Below are 21,236 nucleotides of genomic sequence, written 5' to 3'. Positions count from 1 at the left end.
CGGAATATTCATTTGGTGGCTCTTCTTTAAAATGGTGGTGGACTCACCCGCGAAATTCATAATCTCACCCATTCCGACGGCTGGATTTATTTTCTTTTGGAAAATTGGAAATGCGAATTTAAAATTTTCAAAGGATTTTTATTTTTGATAAGGAAGAATAATATATTCGGGTGAGGCCAGCTAACCAGTAAATTTTGGACTCTTCAAGAGAGAATTAATTCGAAGATATGGAGCTTACTAAAGTTTAATAACTAAATTGTGTTAAATGCTTTCAATTTCAGAATCTGAAATTCAGATAGCTTGCAATTTTGACTTTTCGATTTTCGACATCAGGAACAGCGGTTGTTGTCTGGTCGTGGGATGTCGACACGTCTGATTAGTTAAATCTGTAAGTTGAAAAATATATTAAAATTTCCCCTAGTTGTGTGTGCTACTTTTGTGAATTACAGGTTGTAATTTTTGATTTAGATTTGATTCCTTGATTATTGGACAGAACTTGACGTAGCTATCTGATGAGATAAGGGAAATGGCGTTAAAAAAAGTGCCGTTCTACACTTACAGCAAGATCATCACGTCCGAATCTTCCTATGGAAAAAGGATGACGAGACTGAGAAACTCCATTTTCGGTGAACCCCTCCGCCCATCGCAGCACATCCCAAAAAACTACAAAGTACGCCATTATCGATAAATAGTTCAGTTTTATCATTTAACAGTGAAAGTATGCTAATTACTTCGATATCTGTGGTAGACGGTAAGGGTGCTATCTCGAGAGCCGGTGAATAGGAGAGATGAGGTTGCCAATTGGTACCCACGTCACAGGGAGACCCACTCCCTCATGATGGCCCTTCGCGAATATGGCCTTTTCAGGTATCAAAATCTGAAGAATATGATATAAACCAATGTAACGACTAGAATGTAAATATTTTATTTTGCTCTTTTATTTGACTGGGTGTAGAGATGAGCACGAGGATTTCAAAGAAGAGATGATCCGCCTACGCACTCTTCGTGGGAAACCCCCCTGGAATCCAAAGGAGAAGAACAAGGACAAAAAGAAGTAGAGACTCCGCATTTCGACAAGTACCTCTTGTTGTTGTACTTTTAGTCATCATGGTATTGAACAATTAGTTCAATATTTAAATACGGATATGATTAATTAGAATTAACTATCATTATTGTGTATGTGCATTGTTAAATAAAAGAATATGAACATTGGAGAATGAACAAATTGGAGAAATTGGAGAATGAATGAATTTTGCTAATCATACGATTAATCTAAGGATCACGTATAGCTTGTACCATTATTATTTATTAGCCATTCATTGATTGATTGGTAGATAACACACATATACAATAAATAACAAATGATAACCACTCCACGAGGATATCATGAAGATAAGCATGAAATGAGAGAGGGAAATTGAGATAAAAGTGAGACGGCGGTGGCAAGTCAGAGCTCTGCAACTTTTCCTACCATTCAGTCACGGGATGATTTTTTAATAGCTCTCTTTATCTTTAATCTCTATCGTCATCTATCTACTTAAATATAGTTAAATTATTTATCCAAACTTCCTTCCCACATCCTATTATGTGTAGTTAGTTGTTACGCCAGTGTTGGTTTCGTTACCACTTTTATACGGTCGTCTCCTGGCTGGATTGCTCTCTATTTTGATATTAAAGAAAACAACCTTGTTTTATCGGACGTGTAGTTTCGTGGGTTATCTTAATTTGGGTTTGGATGACTAACGATTCTGGACCAGATAAGACGAGAAATATCAATCCACTTATCATAATCCTCCTCCTAGAGTATGACTGGCTGGCGATGTGGCATTCCATAGCGTGTTTGTGAGGCTGGATTGTGATTTGTGGTGTCGAGTTTCGAGTCCAAACTTTCGACCGGCGAATTAGGCGAATGTCAAATCATTAAGTCATCTACCGTCTCACCGTTCAAATACCGTAAGAAATCAATGTCTTTACACTTGTGGCTTGAGACTAATTGATTTGCGTTGGTATGAGCCTGATTTTTATCGCTCTGCCGTCCTCGTCATTAACTCGACTCGAGATTGACTTGTCATGAATAATTCATTAATTGCAACTTAATTATAATCATGCGTGCTTAACCTTGCCTCTCATTCTTAAAAACAAACTAAATCGCTTTTTTGTTCCTTAACTGCAGGTTGTGTCTCTGATCCAGCTCTAATAACCTGAAGTTACAAATAATGTCTTGCCATTTTTGAAGCTACGTCGTCGTCGTCAATTAGCCAACACCTTTTACTTCTAGTCATCTTTACCACATATCCGAGCATTGGACGTTCCCATATACTCAACCAGATGTCTTTTTGATCTATCCAGTATCGCAGTCAACGAATTTCAGAAGTAGTGACCCTGCTGACCTCATCATAAATCGTCCCCCAAAAATAAGTTTATCCCCCTAAACGACAAGATGGCCTCCTCCACCCTCACAGCCTCTGAGATGAAACTGAAGCGAAAGTCTCGCTGGTTTTTTGGTGGAATTGCCTCATCTGCCGCGGCCTGCATTACCCATCCACTCGACCTGATCAAGGTAACCCCCTCCAATCCAGCACACAATATAAATTCTGATGCAATTTACTGATAGTCTGTATTTTCTTTTAGGTGCACATGCAAACTCAGCAAGAAGGAAAGTTGACGATGGCTGGACAATCGGTCAAGATCGTGCGGACTCAGGGGTTCCTAGCCCTTTACAACGGTCTCTCCGCCTCCATCCTTCGCCAAGCAACCTACTCCACCACACGATTTGGCATCTATGAGGTCAGTCACTGTCGTAGATTGTCTCTTTTTCGAACCGATTTTCAATTCACAAACTTCCATCAATTAATTGAATCCACAAAATAGTTAACTTGTATTTTCTGTAGGTGGGCAAGACGTATCTGACCCCGCCTGGGGCTTCGGATATTTCTTTTCTCCAAAAAGTGGGTCTAGCTGGCTTTGCGGGCGCGTGTGGCGGCTTTGTCGGGACACCCGGTGACATGATTAACGTCCGTATGCAGAACGATATCAAACTTCCTCCTGATCAAAGGCGAAAGTGAGTTAGAACTATAAAATTTGGTGTACAACTTATTTATGGTTAACGTTGGCTTTGTTTTTCGCAGCTATAAACACGCGATCGATGGGGTGTTCCGCATTCTGCGAGAGGAGGGCCTACCGCGTCTCTTTTCCGGCGCCTCCACCGCCACGACACGTGCCATTGTAGTGACGATCGGGCAGCTCAGCTTTTACGACCAAGTGAAAGTCATCCTTCTTGGTACGGGTGTCTTTGGCGACAATGTTCTCACCCACTTCCTCTCCTCGCTATCAGCCGTGAGTAGCAATAACATGAAAATATTAATGGCAAAGAATCATACATAATTTCTATTTTCTTACTCGTGTAGGGAGCAATCGCCACTTTTATGACTCAACCCTTAGACGTAATCAAGACAAGACAGATGAATGCGAAACCTGGGGAGTTTAAGGTTATTATTCAAATGTATATGCTTAATATTCAAATGAATAGGAGTAATTTAAAGAGATAATACCACAGAGTTTGTTTCATCTCATCACCTACACGGCGCGTCTCGGACCATCCGGTTTCTTCAAGGGGTTTGTCCCAGCTTTTGTTCGCTTAGGACCGCACACGATCTTCCTCTTCCTCATTCTCGAACAGTTGAGGGCGAACTTGGGCTATCTCCCAGCTGAAGACTCAGTTCCGGATAGGAAGAATTAAAAAACTCTTCTACTACTCCTCATTCTGCCTAATTTTTGCTTAATTAGTTATTTAATTAATTATGGACTTGATCTAATAATGAGCATTTCATGACATTTTATTACTTGCTACTTGCCAGCTAAAAAGATTATTTTGGAAACAAGAAGAACGAATTATCTATTTTGTATCTTACGTTACGTTACTTGCCAAATTAACTCTCTTGTTTCATTAGCACGTCGTCGTGAGTGGAAATGACCTGACGTAATTTGGCGATATAAGGATTATGCAATTGAGATGAACTTGGATAAGACAGTTGACAATATAGATAAACGAGCTAGTGTCGAGATAATGTCGATTTAGTGACTGGTAAATATGCTCTGAGTCTCAAATTACTGAAGGACAGAGAAAGAAGAACGACCTAAATAATGGGAATTTAATACTAAATGTGATTCACAAATAGTTTTAAGAGTCGAGTGGTCCATTGTGTTGTATCTTGTATAGTCATATTATCGAACAAAATGTAAAACATGTCCCGCAGATTTTATGCTGATTTCTAAATGTTCAAAGTGTTTTACTTAAAGTTGATATTTTTGTTCTGTTACGTCTTGTTTAAGAAACTTTAGAGGTCCAATGTTATCAATCCACAGGAAAATGGGAGGTGGAAAAGGGATGTAGTTGTTACTAGATGTTGATATTTTTATGTGACGCTAATCATCAATGTGAATTCCAAAAACATTCGTAATAATCATGAAGTAAATGTGTAGTCGTGTCGTCGTATCGTTAGTCAATCATGTCAATATTTAATTTAAATGAACTACTACTACGTATATATATATAGATTACATATACGACCTGTCAAGTGTCAGTTTCATTATTGTTCCAATTAATAGTTGAGCGAGACTCATCCTGTGATGATGGTGTGCTAGTAAATTAAACAGTAATTATAGTGGACATTCCTTAATTAAACGTTCATGGTGGTGCATAGCTCTCTATCAATGATTTATGTCATTTTGTAGTTGGGTGTGTTTAAATTTTAATTGGAAAATTACAGTAGTTCTGCGAAATAAAACAAACGAACTGAAGAAAAGACTTGTTCTAGGTATTTAAAAATCCATATTTATTTTCATCTTCTCAAAGTGGGGCTGTTACTTAATTGAGAAGATTGAAAACGGACGCTTAATTAATAAAATACGAATTAATTATTAATTAACCGAATCTGTAATTGGATTATGCTCGCTCCTTGACTTGCAGACCTAGAACAAATAAGAAGGAATTAGATAAAATGAAATACTTAGATTCGTAGGTGTGTTGGATGGATTTATATTTTTATTTACCTGGTGGGAGTGACTGCTTAAGTTTCTCGGCCTTTTCCTTGTCCGTGATGACGAGGGTATAAAGGAATCGAGAACAACGCACCTTGAACTTGACATTCTCCGTGTTCTTCTTTATCTTGACGCTTTTTGCATCCTTCCTCCTCGCCTTCAAAAGGAAGTCCTTGATCTCCTTGATTTCACGTGGCTGTAAAGAACAAAATTATGCATTTAATTATTATTTATTACAACTACAAGTTGTAGTTGTAATAAATTGAATTTGTATACGTTGTAGTCTATAACGTATACAAATTCAATTTAAAAATTTGAAATGAAAATAGATTGAATGAATAAAATCACAATAGAGTGACGAGGTTTAAAATCATCAGAATGTTTACATAACCGGTAATGACATTGACACCCTCGTTTAACTAGGATTAGAATTTCTAATTTAGAAATTTAAGTATAAATTTATACTTAAATTTTGGGTATTATTTATAATACCCAAAATGGAAACGAGACTAGAAATATATCCTGTCTCTCTCAAATTGCATAAAAACCTGAAATGACGAGTAACTCTCTTGACTCGATAGTTAGTAAAGTACTTACCATTTTGATAATCAATAAATTTCCTTATTTCTGGAAAAGCTGATAAAACTTTGACGATCAGTCTGCCGGAATGAGTGAGTCGAGAAGGTGTGCTTTCTCGTTTGAACGTGGCGACTGTACCGGCGCGATGTTCGAATTTGACAATTTGGGGTGAAGTGAGCCAATGCCCCGTACCCGCTTGAGTTCAAACCCCCTTCCACGAGATCCACGCTCCCATTGATCCATTCCATCAACAGCAAGAGGACCACCGGCCGGACTCGGATTTTGGATTAAATTTGTAAAGTTTTTCTTTGCCTGACCGTGTTTTAACAACCACTTCAACGCGTCAATCATGGGTCGCATGCACGCCCCTGGGTGAGTATCGACGTTGGTTAATATTCCCATTTGTACGGAGGGGGAGAGAAAGCAATTTTATGAAAATTTGGATTTATATGTTGTGTAGCACAATTTGTGCTGGAAAAATGAATTGAATGAAAGTGGTCATCATCATCTACAATAGTTTTGTTCCAACTCATTTCAATTTCCACTCCAGTTTTTACTTCGAATGATAATTAATTGTGGAGTATCACGTCTTGTTTAGTCTTTAATTAATTAATTAACTAAGTGCTCTCTTAATCTCTTTCTACAGGAAGGGTATTTCCCAATCTGCTCTCCCTTATCGTCGCGGAGTTCCCACGTGGTTGAAGCAAACTCCTGAAGATGTTAAGGACCAGATTTATCTCCTCGCCAAGAAGGGTCTAATGCCCTCCAAGATTGGTATGTCCCCATACTTACTACATACTAACACATTTAAATAGCTGTTATTACATTAATTTAACTATGCTTAATTCAGGTGGTATTTTGCGAGATTCTCACGGCGTTGCACAGGTGAGATTTGTCACTGGTAGCAAGATTCTCCGAATTTTGAGAGCCAAGGGACTCGCCCCCGATATTCCCGAGGACCTCTATTTCCTCATTAAGAAGGCCGTCTCGATCAGGAAACACTTGGAGAGAAATAGGTACGACACATAACCAAGATACTTTCATCAGTTTTACGTAGATTTACTACTTAAATCTGAATTATAAATGATTAACACAGAAATATTTATACATTTCTACTTAGTTTGATTAGACTGATGAATTAGTTAACCATGTATAATTAATGATTTTAATTTGACTGTCCTTACAGGAAGGACAAGGACTCTAAGTTCCGTCTGATTCTGGTAGAGTCTCGCATTCACAGGTTGGCCCGCTACTACAAGACCAAGCGAGTGCTTCCCCCCACTTGGAAGTACGAGTCCTCCACGGCTTCCGCCCTCGTCGCCTAATCAACACCTCGACAAACAAAAATCAAAAACACCTTTGTTTAATGATGACGACGGTCTTTAATAAATAAATATCTTAAAACCCAGATAAGTAACTACAAGTTTCATTTCTTTTGACCTTAATTAATAGAAGAACACATGGTCTTCACTTCATTATCATCAATCATCATTACCACACTATGTAATTGTTTATTTAAATTAAATATTATTAAATGAATCTTTAGTGACACTTGATTGAATTTAAGGTTTCACAGTTTGTTGATTAAGTAATATTTAAATTAGTATAGTTATCCACCTAGTCCGTAATTTTAATTATATATTTTCATAATTCAGGGTCAAGCATGTGGAAGAAGTATGCAGAGTTCAGCTGAAGTGCTCTCCTAAATTATAATTATGTTTTAATTATATATAATTAATCATTACATGCATTATTGAGAAATATCTTTTATCATGTGCACATACAACACATGTTCTGTTGACGTTATGATGTGGTTTTAGATAAGAGGAAGAGGTACTCAGTCTTTCAGTGGAGAAGGAAGCTTGCCATCCGAGTTTTCGTCATCGTCGCCTGAATGATTCTGTTTGTACGATTGTTGAATTTTTGTATGGTCTGGAAGAATCATTGCATTCTTGTCGAATGTTTCTAACATAGTCTTTGCATGAGTGGGTTGGCTATGAAACACCCATTTCTGAGTCAAGGCACGTGTATCCAAAGACATTCCACCAGGTTGGATCATTTGATCATAAAACAAAGGCGTTTGTTCTGGTTGAATTTGGGCCAATCTCAGTTTTCCTGACGCTATAAATAAAACGTTAAACGCTACTTAAATAAATCAATCTGAGTATTGATACGTGATTTTACGGTACAATTTTTACCCATCGTGTGAGGACTTGATGTTAACGGCCCAGGTCGTGACGGTCGTGACTGGGGACGATCTCGACTTTTTTTTAACTTTGACTTATTTGAAGAGTTAAATCTAATACAACGCAGTCCTGCTAATTACACATTAAAGTTAAATAACACATTTCAGACAAACAACTTTGAGAGTAACGTATTTAATTTATAAAAAAATACCTGAAATTGATTGTGGATCTGATTTTTCTACAAACAGAGGAACGGGAGGAACTGGAATTCGGATTGGATCCATGGAGTACTCCAAATATTTGAGATCAAGGGTGTTCGCTGCTATGTCTCTCAGTTGCGAAACGCAGCCAGGTTGCCGTACCGGAACTATGAACTTGGACCCTTGCCGGGCCAAAATTCTTAATTTTGGCTGTAGGCACCTGTCTCTGGCTTAATTGACAATTCTTAATAAAATAATACAATTTTGTAGTGTTTAAAAAGCATAAACTTCGAATTTAAGAACAATTTTTTTAATTCGAAAAAAATATTTTTTTTTAAAATAGCAGTTAGTGTTTAAAAATATGTTTTAAACACTCCAAAATTGTATTTTTTATTAGGAATTGTCAATTAAGCCAGAGACAGGTGCCTACAGCCAAAATTAAGAATTTTGCCCGGCAAGGGTCCAAGTTCATAGTTCCGGTACGGCAACTTTGGCTGCGTTTCGCAACTGAGAGACATAGCAGCGAACACCCTTGTTTGAGATACCACTTCTTGTACTTCGAGGGGTCTTGAAAACGGAAATAGGCCAAAAAATCGCGACGTCCTCTGGACTCACCTTGTCATCTCGTTGAACTATTTTCCTCAACTCTCGTACCCACACTTGATCTCCGGGTGACCTGCGTACCTCATCACAAGTGACCAGCAGTTCCTCTGTCACGGCGAGGATATCTTTTGCCAACTCTTGTTCCTTCCTGTGAATTCCATGCCTCCACAATAATGATTTGGTCAATTCTTCACAATAAGAGTACGCTTCTTTCATGAATCCAAAATCGATGAGTCTTTTCGCATAGTTTAATTTGCTCTCAACAAATGAACTAATTTCTCTGCCCTCTTGCCCGAATTCTTTACGGTTACGCCTGTGGCTGACATGCTTTACACCCGGACTGGGACTGCTACCATATCCGTTTCGAAGTGCTAATAATTTGTCTGAAACAAATGGAGAAAATTGTCGTTTTTACTACAATAATACTACATAAGTAATGCTTTTATGAAAATTAATAAAATTGTTGATCAAGTTACCCGTAGCTCGAAGTGGCGTCGTTCGCAATCTTAGCGAACGATTTTGGTTGGTCTGGACATCTTTAAATCTGGAGTCATCTTGGCCAATAACTCCATCAACTGTAGAACATTTGCTAAATGGAGAGCCGTCAGTCCTGTGAGGTGCACGATAACAACCGTACCTATTACTGTTCATATTTAATGGTTATTTTATGATATCTATTTTGCTCTTGTTTATTTATGTTCTGTTCCTCATTTGTAGGACTCATCCCAGGATGAATCAATTCGTTTCCTCTTAGGGTGCGGCCGTAACTCAGTCAACGAATTATTTTTTAATTATTTGCTAATTTGGTGGATTTTGCCAATCACTGACAATGAAGCCCGAGTCGGGGGAGTAGTACTTAGCGATAAATTCGATATCAAGTGCATTACATATTTTGTTGTATTCTGATTATTCTGAGGATTTACGTTTTAAGGCGGCCTTATAGATTTGTCAAGCCGTCCTTCCGTACGCACGATAACTCTATTTAAATACAACTGGAAATTTTGTATAGTTGATCTTCGGTGAAAAGTAAGGATGACTTAGAAGATGGGCATGATGGGTCAAGTGGTTGGTCGGTGGGGGTCATTTAACTAACAAAATGCGATGACGCCAGCAGTCTCGCTCTGATTTTGACGAAACCACGAAAATTATGTAGCATTAGATAAATTATTAAACACGTGTTTCAGTATTTTTCATAATGCTTAGCTTAAACGAAATTATGATGGGATCCGTGATCGAGAATTTCCATTTTTGTGACATTTATCTCGCGAGGGACATAAATACAGATTCTCGCTTATGGATTCCATCAGAATTTCGTTTAAACTTAAACTTAAAATGGGCATGAAGTGGTTTTTCCGATTTTGACAGGATCAGTTTTAAAATTTTCAGGAAAAAAGCGGAAGGCTTCAGTTGTACCAAGATCAGTCAAAGTCAAGATTTTTGAAAATGCCGTAAATTTTTCCAATTTTGACTTAAAAAATGCAAGAACCTTTCCCACACAATTCCATTGAAAATCTGCTTTTCAAAAAGTTCTCGTTTGTTACATTTTTCAAAATTTATCATAATTAAAAATTTGTGCGAGAAATTTAAATTCCGAAATTCTCGGAAAAAACCACGTCACGCCCACGAATTTTAAGTTTAAAGAAGATATGTATGATGGAATCTGAGAATCTGTACTTTCCTCCCTCGCGAGAAAATTTTCACAGTAAAATTGAAAAATCTCGCTCACGGATCCCGTCATAATTTCGTTTAAACTGAGCATTATGAAAAATCCTGAAACACGTGCTTAATGATTTATCTAATGCTACATAATTTTCGTGGTTTCGTCAAAATCGGAGCTAGACTGCTGGCGTCATCGCATTGTTAATAGTTATGTAAATGACCCCCACCGACCAACCACTTGACCCATCATGCCCAATGTAGATTGGATATTTAGCATTGGAATACTGATTTTTCAAAATCGTCATATCGAGCTGAAATGTTTCTTATGTATCTTAAAGTAAAAATATGGAATGAAATTGGTAAAATTTTTATCTGGAGCGACCCTATGGGGTGAACCATCCAGATTTTTAGAAATTGCTTTAAAAACATTAAATCCGGCACGGTGATACTTAATGGCTTCTTATGAAAGAATATGAAGTTAAAAGTGAGCAAAGTACAACCAGAGTGACCCTGGAGGCTGACCACCGTTTTTAGAAGTTGTTATTTCCGTCTGAAATTTGGTATTTGAGGGATAAAAACCACTTCTCGATAGCACACCCAGCTTTGGAAATTCAATGTGTTAAAGGTTTTTATGCCAAATTGCCAAATAATAGAGAATCTAACAAACATTTAACTATCCACAACGAGTTTGGTAATATTATGTCGGTCAATTCGGAGAAAAATTTAGAACTCACCGAGTAAGGACTCTATCCCTGACTCGGCTATATGGAGTCTGCCTGCACTATTGATTTTTATTGAGTATTTTAATTTCTTATTTAATTTTTATGTTAGTTAAATTGTAACGAACAAGCAGTTTACGTAAAAGCATGAATTTGTGGAATTTATGTACAGACAGACAGACAGACACATGGATACACAAGGCTGGATATTATAATATCCAGCTTTTCAAAAAATGAAATTTTCCATTTTTTCCGAGTTACAACCGAACCCAGAAACACCGGCGTAGCCGTTAGTGATTGAAGAATCCTGGACTCATCCATATTATTTTTCAGAATCTTATCAAAATTGTTCATAATCGGGAAGAAATAAAATTTACTGCAACAATCTTTGGTGTCATAGACAACCAACAAGTCGTTCGGCAGACGAACGTGCGTTGGGGAACGCTTTCTCTCAGGTCGAAGGATACAGGGAATTTACATTTGAGATTTTATGGTGAATTTATAAATGTGAGATTTATTTAACGTGGTACGTACATACATGTAAATGCCTACGTGGATTAACGAAAGACAAACACATTTTCAATGAAAATTACTGATTTCGAGAATATGCATAATTTTTAAAGGCGAATGCGAAATTTTTCGTCTGATTGGAACTGTTTAAATTCTGTCTGCAGACGCGCATCCACTCTAATAAAGCGTTAGTGTTAAGTCGCTGACTGAGTCCCTGTGGCTCTCAATGCAAGTTGCCCCGTAGAGGAGACAAAGAGGGAAGCGCATGCATAAATTTTCATACTGCATGAGTCTCACTTCGCCTGCACGTGACTTTCACGTACGTTCACTTGCCATCAAGCTCAAATTAAATGTTTTAATATATAAACACAGTGTGCAAGTAAATTGAGTGTGCAGTATACATACATACATCACATCACTCATCAATAGTGGTTATCATGATAATGGATCTTAATAAACACTATTAATTAATTATTTTAGTTTGAGAAACTCCACCCACAGCGAGTGGCATATCAATTCGAATGTATTTTTGACGCTGAATCCAACGCCGTCAATAGTTTTGACCTGCGAGGCCCTCGTGACCTTGCCGTGACCGTGGGGACTAAATATGGCTTATTCGTGATGTCGCATATCAATTCGAATGTATTTTTGACGCTGAATCCGAATCCGTCAATAGCTTGGCGTTAATTGTAGAAGTTAACGGGGTTTATGGAACTTAACGGGAGCGTGAAGCGGGGGAATTTAAATAGTTAGCTATGCAGTTACTCCCACGCGACGGGAATTTAAGTAATTAGCCATTCAACTACTCCCACAGGGGGAAATCAAATTGTACTGTGACCAGATTAATTAAAATGCAGTTGACCTGGGCAAACCCTCACTCTGATGCGTGTATTTGGTATGACAAAGTCTCCACTGGGAATTATTTAAAGTATAGTATGACGGATTTTTCGCTTTGGGCACACCCCCCACTGGAACCATAGAACCCGGCCTTGGCCGGGCTAAACGCTAGTAAGCTATAAGCTTGCAATTATAAGTTTATTAGCATAAGAAATCTACATAATACGAAAATAGTAGAGATAATAGAAGATAGAAATTTACATGCAAAATAAAATCTCGACCGTCCAGAATACACATACATTATGTACAAACTCTGATATGCATCCATTAAAATAGGTCACCGATGGCAATGTTTTGCTATAAATTTACGTAACACTTTTATTATTTTATTGCTCTCTTTAAAAAAGGAAGGAAGGAAGGGGTGGGGTTTTCAGTGGGTGGGGTTCGTTCTCTTGGACCATTTACAATTTCTCTCGCCCCCATCACTATTTTTTAGCCTTAAATCACCGCTCCATTATTCTCCCTAACATTCATCATGCCATTACACAGATCGCCGCAGTGCACACCTCTCGTTTCAAGTGATGTGACGACGACATGGATTACTTGTTAATTAGAAATACTACTAAAAAACTTAACTTATGCTTACGATTAATATATGATCGCAGCAGTTATTCGTTTGTTTTGTGGTTTGGGTTGGTATGTGATGATGATAAATATTACATATGATCAGATCTGCACATTTAGATGTAAATCTTTAACTTATCTACTCACTTATCATCATCACCCCGTTAGGAGGATAGGGAGGGCAGGATGGATGACACCGTTTAATTATTTAAACTTATATTCTAATCATGTAGCGATTATTGTTATGTATATTCATATCCAAATGTAAGTAATACCTAATCTAAGCTATAATTAATTAGTCTACTTGTTGTCCTAATTAATATGTAAAGTTAAATATACACATTTTGTAGTAATTTGTGGTTGAAAAAGTAGTATCACTCGTCCGTCTCTCTTTCTCTCTCTGGCCATTACAACTACATTATATTATCATGGCGTATTAGCTAATTAATACCTCGTTTAAACCAAACCATTTTACTAAATAATTAGTAGTCTACATGCATAACAATTAATTCATGTGTAAATAAGTACACATACGGTTTTTAAATATCCGACTTAGATTGACATTAATTTTTTCTCAGCGAAAGTAATGTAAAAACCAAGATGTTAGTCAGTTTACAATTAACAACAACTATTACTTATCACACTTTAAATTCTTGATAAGTTTCAAGCCATCTTTTCGTCTTGAGGAAAAATTCAATCTTAATCAAAATTAACGGGCAACAATAATTCTCAGAACAACGAACAATGAATGATTGCGTAATAATAGCATAACAATAACGGGAACGGGAAGTTAGTTAACAATTGATAACAAGTAGTTAAATAAATCAACAATTGTTCTCGGGTCAAAAACTTGTGTAGTAACAAACTTTTAGGTGATTCTGATCCTGACATCTTTTCTAACAAACAACACAAATTAAAAATTGTACTTCGAACTCGTAATGAAAATACAATAATTTCAGTATAGAAATTAACAAACTAATAAAAATGGATGTAATGTAAACTCTCTAAATGCCACACTTAAATTACGTACCAGAAATAATTTACATAACCATGATTAAACTCAAACGGTAATAATACACAAAGATTAATAATCTTAATCTTCCAGAATCCGTCCACTCTCGGGAATACACGATCACTTGTTCTCATTAAAATAAATTGTAAACTTTTCTTATTCTTTTAGTTTGGTTCTTCGATATATTAATTAATTAGCTAATTTTTAAGACAGTTCACTAATCATTTGTAGTAGGAGATAGATTTGCAGTAAACTGGCTTTGATTTGATTTTTTCTTTGTCCATCTGATGATTTATTTCACAACCCTTTTAATTTCCCGAACTCGTACTGCTACTCGTGCTCCCACCACCCCCACCAGTTTTGTGGGCTTTGCTCTGATGCTTTTTGAGGATAGAGTTTTCCGCAAACTTGCGGGAACAGATGGTGCAGATGTACGGGGTGGGACCGTCGTGGGCGGAAATCATGTGACGCTTAAGGTTATGCCCTTCCGCAAAGTCCTTGGTACACACGGGACACTTGTGGGCTGCAATCAAATATATTACAATTAGTTAAATAAATATCCTAATACATGCATAGTAATAATTTTATCAAGGCTCACGTTTTTCGCCCGTATGCGTTCGCATGTGGCGTTGAAGGTTGTGGTTTAAGGAGAAGGACTGGGAACAAACGGTACAGGAAAAGGGCTTCTCGCCCGTATGAATCCTCAAGTGACGCTGGACGTGCTGGCTGTTTTTGAAGGTCTTGTTACACAAGGAGCACGAGTACCTGGAATTTTAGGGGGAAATGACAACATTAGTTCAGAAGGAACAAAACCTACTTGTTTGTGTCGCAGGTATAGATATTTAACATTTCATTCAGGATCAACTATATCAGTGTTAGGAAAATTAATTTTAAAACAAAAAGCAAATAAACTTAGCACATTTAGTGTAACATAATTTCAGAAATTGTGGTCTAAAAAAATGATTACTTGAATTTTCTAAAGTCGTAAATAGACCTTGCATCGTTAAAAGCTAAAAAAAACTTTTTCTAACGTTGCAAATCATATTGTAATTTAGAAATTTGTTAGATAAAAAAAACAGAAACGATAAAGAAACAAAAGAGAAGCGGAAGTAACAAAACCAAACGAGCAGCGGACACATAATTCATAATAATCACCTATGGTTAGGATTAGCTAAAATTTCCACGTGGATATTCGTCCCCGAAATGGTGTGGGCGTGGGCCACTCCGTGCTGGATACTATTTGCTACCGCTATCACTCCGCTGTGATTATTATTCGCAGCGTTATTATTGTTTGCTCTCTTCTTTCGCTTCGCCTTTGGTTTGGAGGGGGGCGGGTTATTGGCCATGGAGGAATTGTTGTTGAGGTGCTGGTGGTGGGCGGCAGAGGAGGTCGTGATAATCCCAGAGGACGGGATCACAACGACGTGACCGAGGTGTGAGATGTCGATCTGGGAGGAGTCCACGGTAAGGGTATGGCCACCGCCTTGAAGCACGTCAAGGTCGAGGGCCATCGGGTCCTGTGGCTGAACTTGGATCTGGATCTGATATTCACTACGAAACCAAACAAAGAAAGGACAAACTCAGAAAAAAATGATAAAATTCAACGAAGCGAGTAAGTAAGAGAGTAAATTTGTCATGCGCATATGCAAATTGTATACAAATCATCACGCCACGGTCACGACACGACACGCTTCTCGTATAGACAATTTCATTTGAAGTTGTAACTAACTCGTGAAACGGAGGGCATTTCCGATTTCTGGAAACACTTGAAAATTTCTATCAAATTTCCATCAAGAGTGTTTGTATTATATATCCATTTCACTAGCTAGTTAGTCTTTCATCAGGAGGACTACAGATAAGCTATACTATTCTGAAATAAAGGTGTCGTGATCTGACCTCCTCTCTGCAGCCGGGTTGTCGATGATGACGGGAGCTGATCCGGCTTGTTTGTGGCAGTTGAGGTGATGGGTGAGGCAGGCTTGAGAGGGGAAGGTGGAGCCGCAGATACCGCAGTTGATGGGGTAGGGACCTTCCCCTTCCCCCTTGTTCCCCATGTGGGCTTTTAGCTCCTTGTGGGAGGGAAAGTTTTGCTCACAGAGCTTACACTGGAACAGTTTGTCCTTCATGTGTTTTCTCGTGTGGCCCATGAGCTGGGAACGAGTGGCGAACTGAACGTTGCAGACGGGACAGGCGTAGGAGGATCCGGAAGAGTCACCAGGAGAAGCCTCGTCCAACAGGTCCGAGGGGGAGGGGATCGGCATGGTCAAGTAGATTGTGTTCGCGTCGGTAGCCCATCCTCCTGCAGACAGATACAAATATTACTTCATACTCCGTAGTTTACAAATTAATAAATTATAAAGTGTGTTTTTTTTAGGCTGCGATTGAAAGGGGGATATGAAATGGGGAAGAGAGTGGTTACCAGTATTTTGAGCCTGAGATATATTAATGTTCATCGCAAGTTGGAAGGAGCTTTATATCCTTCGGTGTTGGGGGAGGTGGTTGGAGGACAGTGCAGTGTAGGAAGAAATGCGATTTGACGACACAATTTTTTCAAGTACGGCGACACACGGAATGTTAAATGTTCAACCACGATTTATCATTCATAACAATGTTTTGTATTGTTCAGCACAAGTTTTTTAAGTGGGTGACAATATAAAGTTGAAATTGTTCGTATAATGTGACGACACTGACACGGAATATTTTTAGCGTTTTTAAACTTAATGATGATGACACACGAAAGAGTCGTTAATTGTTTTCTATTCACAAGTTAATACTTGGTCACACTCAGAACAATTTGTCTTTTCAAAATTAATGTAACTGTTCTTTTCTCGACTTGATTTCGATTTCGTTGAATTATTCTACTTGTTCGCTGCGTTCGTTGGTGGGTACTTCTGTCCACAGATATTTATCGACATGGTCGTTTGAACAGGTTCAATCTTGTCTTGAAGGGAGGAGAAATGAGGTATCGGATTTCAACTCCGCGAAAAACTAAAATAAATCAAACGCATTAATCAAAATGGACAAAAATTAAACGGAAATTAATTACACAAGTCTTCTATATACATAGTTATACTTGAAATGTCAACCAATTTCTTACCTTAACGTGACGTTAACTAGAACGCCAACTAAAAAATTATGATATCTCATATTGTAAAACATCTACGCCACACCCCTCTTCTTTACAGTTATCAGATAAAAACTTTTGACAGCTTGCCCTCACTCTCACTAACTTACCAACTAAAACAATTACCAAACATTTAACTAATTAATCATCCCTTCCTTCCTATTTCCTTTAATATTTCCTCCTTTTCACAAGTTTAAGCCCTCTCTCCTCCTCTCTCGGAGAGATCAGCCTCGTTAAAAGTTCTCACTCTATGTTACCCACAGGAGTTAAGTGAGTAGTTAATCCATCATGATTAACTATGTACATAAATAAATTCGCAAGGACATGAGTTTGAGAAGAATTTGCGAAATTTTGGCTCGTTTTTTACTCTTAGCTGGAGGAGTTGGGAATAGGTTGATGTCAACAACAAAAGGCATTTTGTGTAAAGTGTAAACCGCAGGCAGGCATAGGAAAAAAATGTATTTCCCCAATCCCATCCTTCCCTCAACCCAGCAAGGTAACCGCAAGGCGCGAGGAGAAACTGAGAAACTCTCATCTCTCCATTCGTCTCAAATCCCTCTACGTTGCGTTTTGTATGTCGTCCCCAGCGCAGTGATTCTGAAGATAACAAAAGTACGCATTATGCAATATGCTTGTACCATTTCATTTCACGCAATGTTTATTCATAAATTGTAAAATGCAAAGTTAACAAGAACTATTTGATAAAATATGTAGTATTTTTGTAACGATTTTATAATGTCAGTTATATCCAGAAGTAGGAGGAAAAGTCGCATCTCGACTGGATTTTTCAGCTCTTGTAGAAGATAAAGCTAGCGCTGGAACCCGAGTCAAATAACTGGCATAAGGGACATCGGCGCAGCCTGTAGCACAAGTACGTGGGTTCAAATCTCAGTGGAGGCTAGTTTATATTTTTGCAACCCCGTTTTGACTAAAATGCTTTTAACTTTGCATACGAGGTCAAGTTCCACTAGTAGGATATTCGGACCGCACCGAGAGCGTGTGGGGGTGTGGTCAGTACGAAAAAATGATGACATTAACCACTCCCAAATATCTTCCCAGGGGTGGTCCGACTATGTTGCTAGTAGAACTTTACCCCCTATACAACAGTATAACGATTGTGGTGAAAACTAGGTTGCAAAAAGTAAAGTTAGCTGTACCGTGCTGGGGTTTGAACCTGGAAATGCTTGTACTCAAGCCGAGCCGATGTCCCTTACGCCAGTGTGTTTGACTCGGGTTGCGGCGCTAGCTTTATCTTCTACAAGAGCTGAAAAATCCAGTCGAGATGCGACTTTTCCTCGTACTTCTGGATATAACTGACATTATTTATGAGTATAAAACTTGCATAATTAAAATTTTAAACTGAATCCAGCCCCCGTGGGCTGTCTTCTCGCGTCTCCTCCACCAAGGAAAAATCCGGCCGTGTCTTCGTCATCCTTCATTCCTTTGAACTGATGCCCTCCAGAGGGTGGTTTTGGTGACGCGGCTGCTTTCCTATGACCCAGCTCGGACTTTGCTGGCCACGTTGGGAACATTGAGGGATCTATTGCTACGGGCATTTCTTTAAAGAAGGCGTGATCCAATGCATCTTCTGCAGTAATTCTTTTGGCTGGATTGAATGTGAGGAATTTGTTCATCAAGTCGATTCCTTGATCTGTCAAGTGTCCAAATCTTGTCTTTAACTTATTGACCGGATAATCGGCAAATGTCATCTTTTGTACGATGGGAAACTGTGAGTATCCTGGCCATATTCGGTCGTTGGGTGTACCTGGGAAGGAAGGAAGGATTTTTAATAGATTAATCTTTAAATGCATTAATATTTACTTGAAGAATGTATATTTTTAAAAAATGACTTAAAGGACTCACCCAAAGATTGAAATATTAAATTCAGTTGGTTTGATTCCATTTTTCCTGGAAACATGGGCTCCATTTTTAACAGTTCTCCGAAAATACATCCCACACTCCACACGTCAATGGGCGTCGAATATTCTTTTGTTCCTAGGAGGAGTTCCGGAGCTCGGTACCACAAAGTGACCACGATGGGAGTGTACGCTTTCAAGGGGGAACCATATTCTCTGGCCAAGCCGAAATCTCCCACTTTTAGAATTCCCTTATGGCTAAGAAGCAAATTTGAGGTTTTCAAATCCCGATGTAGAATCCAATTGTCGTGCAAATGTGCGACAGCACGCAACAACTGGATCATTAAGCATTTAACTTCTTCGGGGAGGAAAACTTGACCTTTTAACTTTAAAGTTTCCATTAATGCTTTAAGATCATGTTCTACGTAGTCCATCACCAGGAAAATCTTGTCTGTGTTACTTCCGACAACAATTTCTCTGACGGTGACAATGTTTTCGTGTTGTGCCTGTAAAAATACAAATGTAGATTTATAAATATAAAAGTATGAAGCATGATAGATAAGGAAGTACAGACTTAATAATAAATGCTTAATTATCCTTAGACTCACCTTCAATAAGGTGTTTATCTCTCTCAATGATGTGATGGGAAAACCGTCCTTTTCTTTCTCCATTTTCAGCCTCTTCAAAGCCACTACTTCGTCTGTCCTTTTTTCTTTTGCACGGTAAACTACTCCATAAGTTCCTTCCTCAATTCTATTCAGTAGTTGGAATTCCTCAACTCGACGGCATCCTTGAATTGCTGGATAATATGGGGGAAGCAAATCATCCTCTTCTTCGTTTTCATCCACGGTAATTACAACGGAAGGAACTTCTCTACTGTCATCACTCATCTGCTGCTTGGAAGAAGTAGGGTCATTATTTCCTTGTCCACCAAATGGTGTTGGCGAGTCCTTTCGTGGCACTTTGGACGGTTTTGACGGCCCGTCTTGTTCACCATTATCTTTGGTCTCGTTTCCTCCTTCATCATCAGAATCACTCTCAGAGCTAGAGGAGGACGAAGAGGATGCATCTGATTTTTCGGAATGAGATTTTCGAGACGATCCAGAACTGCTAACATCGCTCGCTGCCTTATTTGCTTGTTCTTCATCGTGTTCTGGTTTTTCTTCCGTTTCGTTATCTGAAGCACTGCTAACATCAGATTTATCCGAAGCATCTCCGTGTCCATCTTCCTCCTCCTCCTCCTCTGGTTCTTGATCTTCTCTCGAATGGGCTGATCCTGACCGTTCACCTTCTTCTAAATCAGAGCCACTGCTGTCTTCGATATCCTAGAAAATGAAAATGATACACACAATCCATAATATTCCACAACTTGAAGATTTTAAATAATTAGTAGTTGCATTTAAATTAATCATTGCACGGTGTGTACTACGTACCTGTACTTCTAACTGAATTCTGGGATCTACAGCTTCTACAATTTCTTCCTCCACGTGCTCTTCTGGTGGCGTAGTAGGCAAAGCTTGCCGCCGGGCTCTTTCCCTTTCACCGCCCCGTTGTTCACGGTCCCTGTCCCGATGTGACCTCTTTTCACGCCGATGTCTCCCACTTATTTCACCATCAAATGGATCTGGTTGACCCTTTTCCTTTTCTCGCCGCCTCTCAATTTCTCGTAGCGCCCGTTCATTCTCCAATTCAATATTTCTCCGTTCTTTCTTAACTTCGAATAGGACAACATCTCGCGAGCTACCGGCAGATTTGTCTTCGTCGCCTCGCTTTCTACTGCTGCTCGATCTATGGTGTCCCTGCTTCGACGACGATGATGATGAGGGACCTCTTTCCCTGTCAAGTAAAAGATCAACGATTTAGTAAATGATTAAAAATTACCTTCATGAGTAGTACATTCATATTACAACTAGTTTTTAAAATATAATTTAAAATAACTTTGGCATTTGGGTACCTTTCTTTTCTCTCAATCCTTTCCACCTCTCGATGTCGTGGTCGTTGATCTTCGTCACGATGATGATGTCTTCGCTCATGTTGCCTTCTTTCACCACTTCCTCCACTAACCACACCCATCGTCCCTTGAGTAAGTGGAACGTCTTTATTATTCCGACTCGACTTTTGTGAGTGCCGGTGACCTCGGTCTCGTTTACGATCCTTGTGTCGGTGGTGTGGTTGTGGAGGTTTAATGTGCAGTCCATCGTCCATCACTTCGTCCTCCGAGGCACTCATTTTGTTGTAACTATTTTACTATAACTCAATTTTAATTTAATTTTTTCTCAAACTTTAT

At 38.6% G+C, this 21,236-nt stretch overlaps 6 protein-coding genes across 6 annotated transcripts; 3 read left to right on the top strand and 3 right to left on the bottom strand.

Moving 5' to 3' along the window:
- The first annotated feature begins 36 nt into the window (after positions 1 to 36).
- Positions 37 to 1,226, top strand: LOC110858496 (28S ribosomal protein S33, mitochondrial). The gene is made up of 5 exons (XM_022107302.2): positions 37 to 170; positions 282 to 388; positions 469 to 670; positions 749 to 867; positions 956 to 1,226. The coding sequence occupies exons 3-5, from the start codon at positions 527 to 529 to the stop codon at positions 1,056 to 1,058; spliced, it is 366 nt and encodes a 121-aa protein (XP_021962994.1). The 5' UTR covers positions 37 to 170; positions 282 to 388; positions 469 to 526; the 3' UTR covers positions 1,059 to 1,226.
- A 226-nt stretch (positions 1,227 to 1,452) lies between these two features.
- LOC110858384 (mitochondrial dicarboxylate carrier) lies at positions 1,453 to 4,807 on the top strand. The gene is made up of 7 exons (XM_022107151.2): positions 1,453 to 1,953; positions 2,174 to 2,560; positions 2,632 to 2,787; positions 2,892 to 3,061; positions 3,129 to 3,336; positions 3,408 to 3,488; positions 3,557 to 4,807. The coding sequence occupies exons 2-7, from the start codon at positions 2,441 to 2,443 to the stop codon at positions 3,737 to 3,739; spliced, it is 918 nt and encodes a 305-aa protein (XP_021962843.1). The 5' UTR covers positions 1,453 to 1,953; positions 2,174 to 2,440; the 3' UTR covers positions 3,740 to 4,807.
- Positions 4,808 to 5,830: 1,023 nt separating this feature from the next.
- LOC110858310 (40S ribosomal protein S13) lies at positions 5,831 to 7,036 on the top strand. Its single transcript, XM_022107022.2, has 4 exons — positions 5,831 to 5,991; positions 6,266 to 6,393; positions 6,470 to 6,635; positions 6,806 to 7,036. The coding sequence occupies exons 1-4, from the start codon at positions 5,969 to 5,971 to the stop codon at positions 6,942 to 6,944; spliced, it is 456 nt and encodes a 151-aa protein (XP_021962714.1). The 5' UTR covers positions 5,831 to 5,968; the 3' UTR covers positions 6,945 to 7,036.
- A 127-nt stretch (positions 7,037 to 7,163) lies between these two features.
- On the bottom strand, positions 7,164 to 8,343 carry LOC118438463. The gene is made up of 4 exons (XM_035858783.1): positions 8,017 to 8,343; positions 7,818 to 7,934; positions 7,404 to 7,740; positions 7,164 to 7,321 (listed from the first exon to the last, which is right to left on the bottom strand). The coding sequence occupies exons 1-3, from the start codon at positions 8,087 to 8,089 to the stop codon at positions 7,457 to 7,459; spliced, it is 474 nt and encodes a 157-aa protein (XP_035714676.1). The 5' UTR covers positions 8,090 to 8,343; the 3' UTR covers positions 7,164 to 7,321; positions 7,404 to 7,456.
- A 4,342-nt stretch (positions 8,344 to 12,685) lies between these two features.
- Positions 12,686 to 17,590, bottom strand: LOC110858489 (zinc finger protein 658B). Its single transcript, XM_022107293.2, has 6 exons — positions 17,067 to 17,590; positions 16,389 to 16,957; positions 15,866 to 16,268; positions 15,125 to 15,520; positions 14,568 to 14,734; positions 12,686 to 14,492 (listed from the first exon to the last, which is right to left on the bottom strand). The coding sequence occupies exons 2-6, from the start codon at positions 16,420 to 16,422 to the stop codon at positions 14,278 to 14,280; spliced, it is 1,215 nt and encodes a 404-aa protein (XP_021962985.1). The 5' UTR covers positions 16,423 to 16,957; positions 17,067 to 17,590; the 3' UTR covers positions 12,686 to 14,277.
- Positions 17,591 to 18,001: 411 nt separating this feature from the next.
- Positions 18,002 to 21,207, bottom strand: LOC110858394 (cyclin-dependent kinase 11B). Its single transcript, XM_022107163.2, has 5 exons — positions 20,904 to 21,207; positions 20,383 to 20,785; positions 19,558 to 20,274; positions 18,957 to 19,455; positions 18,002 to 18,858 (listed from the first exon to the last, which is right to left on the bottom strand). The coding sequence occupies exons 1-5, from the start codon at positions 21,176 to 21,178 to the stop codon at positions 18,440 to 18,442; spliced, it is 2,313 nt and encodes a 770-aa protein (XP_021962855.1). The 5' UTR covers positions 21,179 to 21,207; the 3' UTR covers positions 18,002 to 18,439.
- Positions 21,208 to 21,236: the final 29 nt, after the last annotated feature.

The sequence above is a fragment of the Folsomia candida genome, unplaced genomic scaffold (assembly GCF_002217175.1).
Source record: "Folsomia candida strain VU population unplaced genomic scaffold, ASM221717v1 Fcan01_Sc021, whole genome shotgun sequence".
In the NCBI taxonomy this organism is placed as follows: domain Eukaryota; kingdom Metazoa; phylum Arthropoda; class Collembola; order Entomobryomorpha; family Isotomidae; genus Folsomia; species Folsomia candida.
The sequence above is the reverse complement of the archived record's forward strand: the minus strand, read 5'-3'. Positions and strand labels throughout refer to the sequence as shown.

Excerpts from the sequence above, each read along its gene's own strand:
- LOC110858489 (XM_022107293.2), bottom strand. The coding sequence starts at position 16,422 with ATGAACATTAATATATCTCAGGCTCAAAATACTG. Across the intron at positions 14,735-15,124 it reads TTAGCTAATCCTAACCATAG|GTACTCGTGCTCCTTGTGTA; the intron begins GTGATTATTATG and ends CTAAAATTCCAG. Across the intron at positions 14,493-14,567 it reads AACGCATACGGGCGAAAAAC|CCCACAAGTGTCCCGTGTGT; the intron begins GTGAGCCTTGAT and ends ATTTGATTGCAG.
- LOC110858310 (XM_022107022.2), top strand. The coding sequence starts at position 5,969 with ATGGGTCGCATGCACGCCCCTGG. Across the intron at positions 5,992-6,265 it reads GGTCGCATGCACGCCCCTGG|GAAGGGTATTTCCCAATCTG; the intron begins GTGAGTATCGAC and ends CTCTTTCTACAG. Across the intron at positions 6,394-6,469 it reads TCTAATGCCCTCCAAGATTG|GTGGTATTTTGCGAGATTCT; the intron begins GTATGTCCCCAT and ends TGCTTAATTCAG.
- LOC110858384 (XM_022107151.2), top strand. The coding sequence starts at position 2,441 with ATGGCCTCCTCCACCCTCACAGCCTCTGAGATGAAACTGAAGCGAAAG. Across the intron at positions 3,062-3,128 it reads CCTCCTGATCAAAGGCGAAA|CTATAAACACGCGATCGATG; the intron begins GTGAGTTAGAAC and ends TGTTTTTCGCAG. Across the intron at positions 3,489-3,556 it reads CGAAACCTGGGGAGTTTAAG|AGTTTGTTTCATCTCATCAC; the intron begins GTTATTATTCAA and ends ATAATACCACAG.
- LOC118438463 (XM_035858783.1), bottom strand. The coding sequence starts at position 8,089 with ATGGATCCAATCCGAATTCCAGTTCCTCCCGTTCCTCTGTTTGTAGAA. Across the intron at positions 7,935-8,016 it reads AGATCCACAATCAATTTCAG|GACTGCGTTGTATTAGATTT; the intron begins GTATTTTTTTAT and ends TGTAATTAGCAG. Across the intron at positions 7,741-7,817 it reads ATCAAGTCCTCACACGATGG|CGTCAGGAAAACTGAGATTG; the intron begins GTAAAAATTGTA and ends TTTTATTTATAG.
- LOC110858394 (XM_022107163.2), bottom strand. The coding sequence starts at position 21,178 with ATGAGTGCCTCGGAGGACGAAGTGATGGACGATGGACTGCACATTAAA. Across the intron at positions 20,786-20,903 it reads AGGATTGAGAGAAAAGAAAG|GGAAAGAGGTCCCTCATCAT; the intron begins GTACCCAAATGC and ends TTTACTTGACAG. Across the intron at positions 18,859-18,956 it reads TTTAATATTTCAATCTTTGG|GTACACCCAACGACCGAATA; the intron begins GTGAGTCCTTTA and ends CTTCCTTCCCAG.
- LOC110858496 (XM_022107302.2), top strand. The coding sequence starts at position 527 with ATGGCGTTAAAAAAAGTGCCGTTCTACACTTACAGCAAGATCATCACG. Across the intron at positions 671-748 it reads ACATCCCAAAAAACTACAAA|ACGGTAAGGGTGCTATCTCG; the intron begins GTACGCCATTAT and ends TATCTGTGGTAG. Across the intron at positions 868-955 it reads CGCGAATATGGCCTTTTCAG|AGATGAGCACGAGGATTTCA; the intron begins GTATCAAAATCT and ends GACTGGGTGTAG.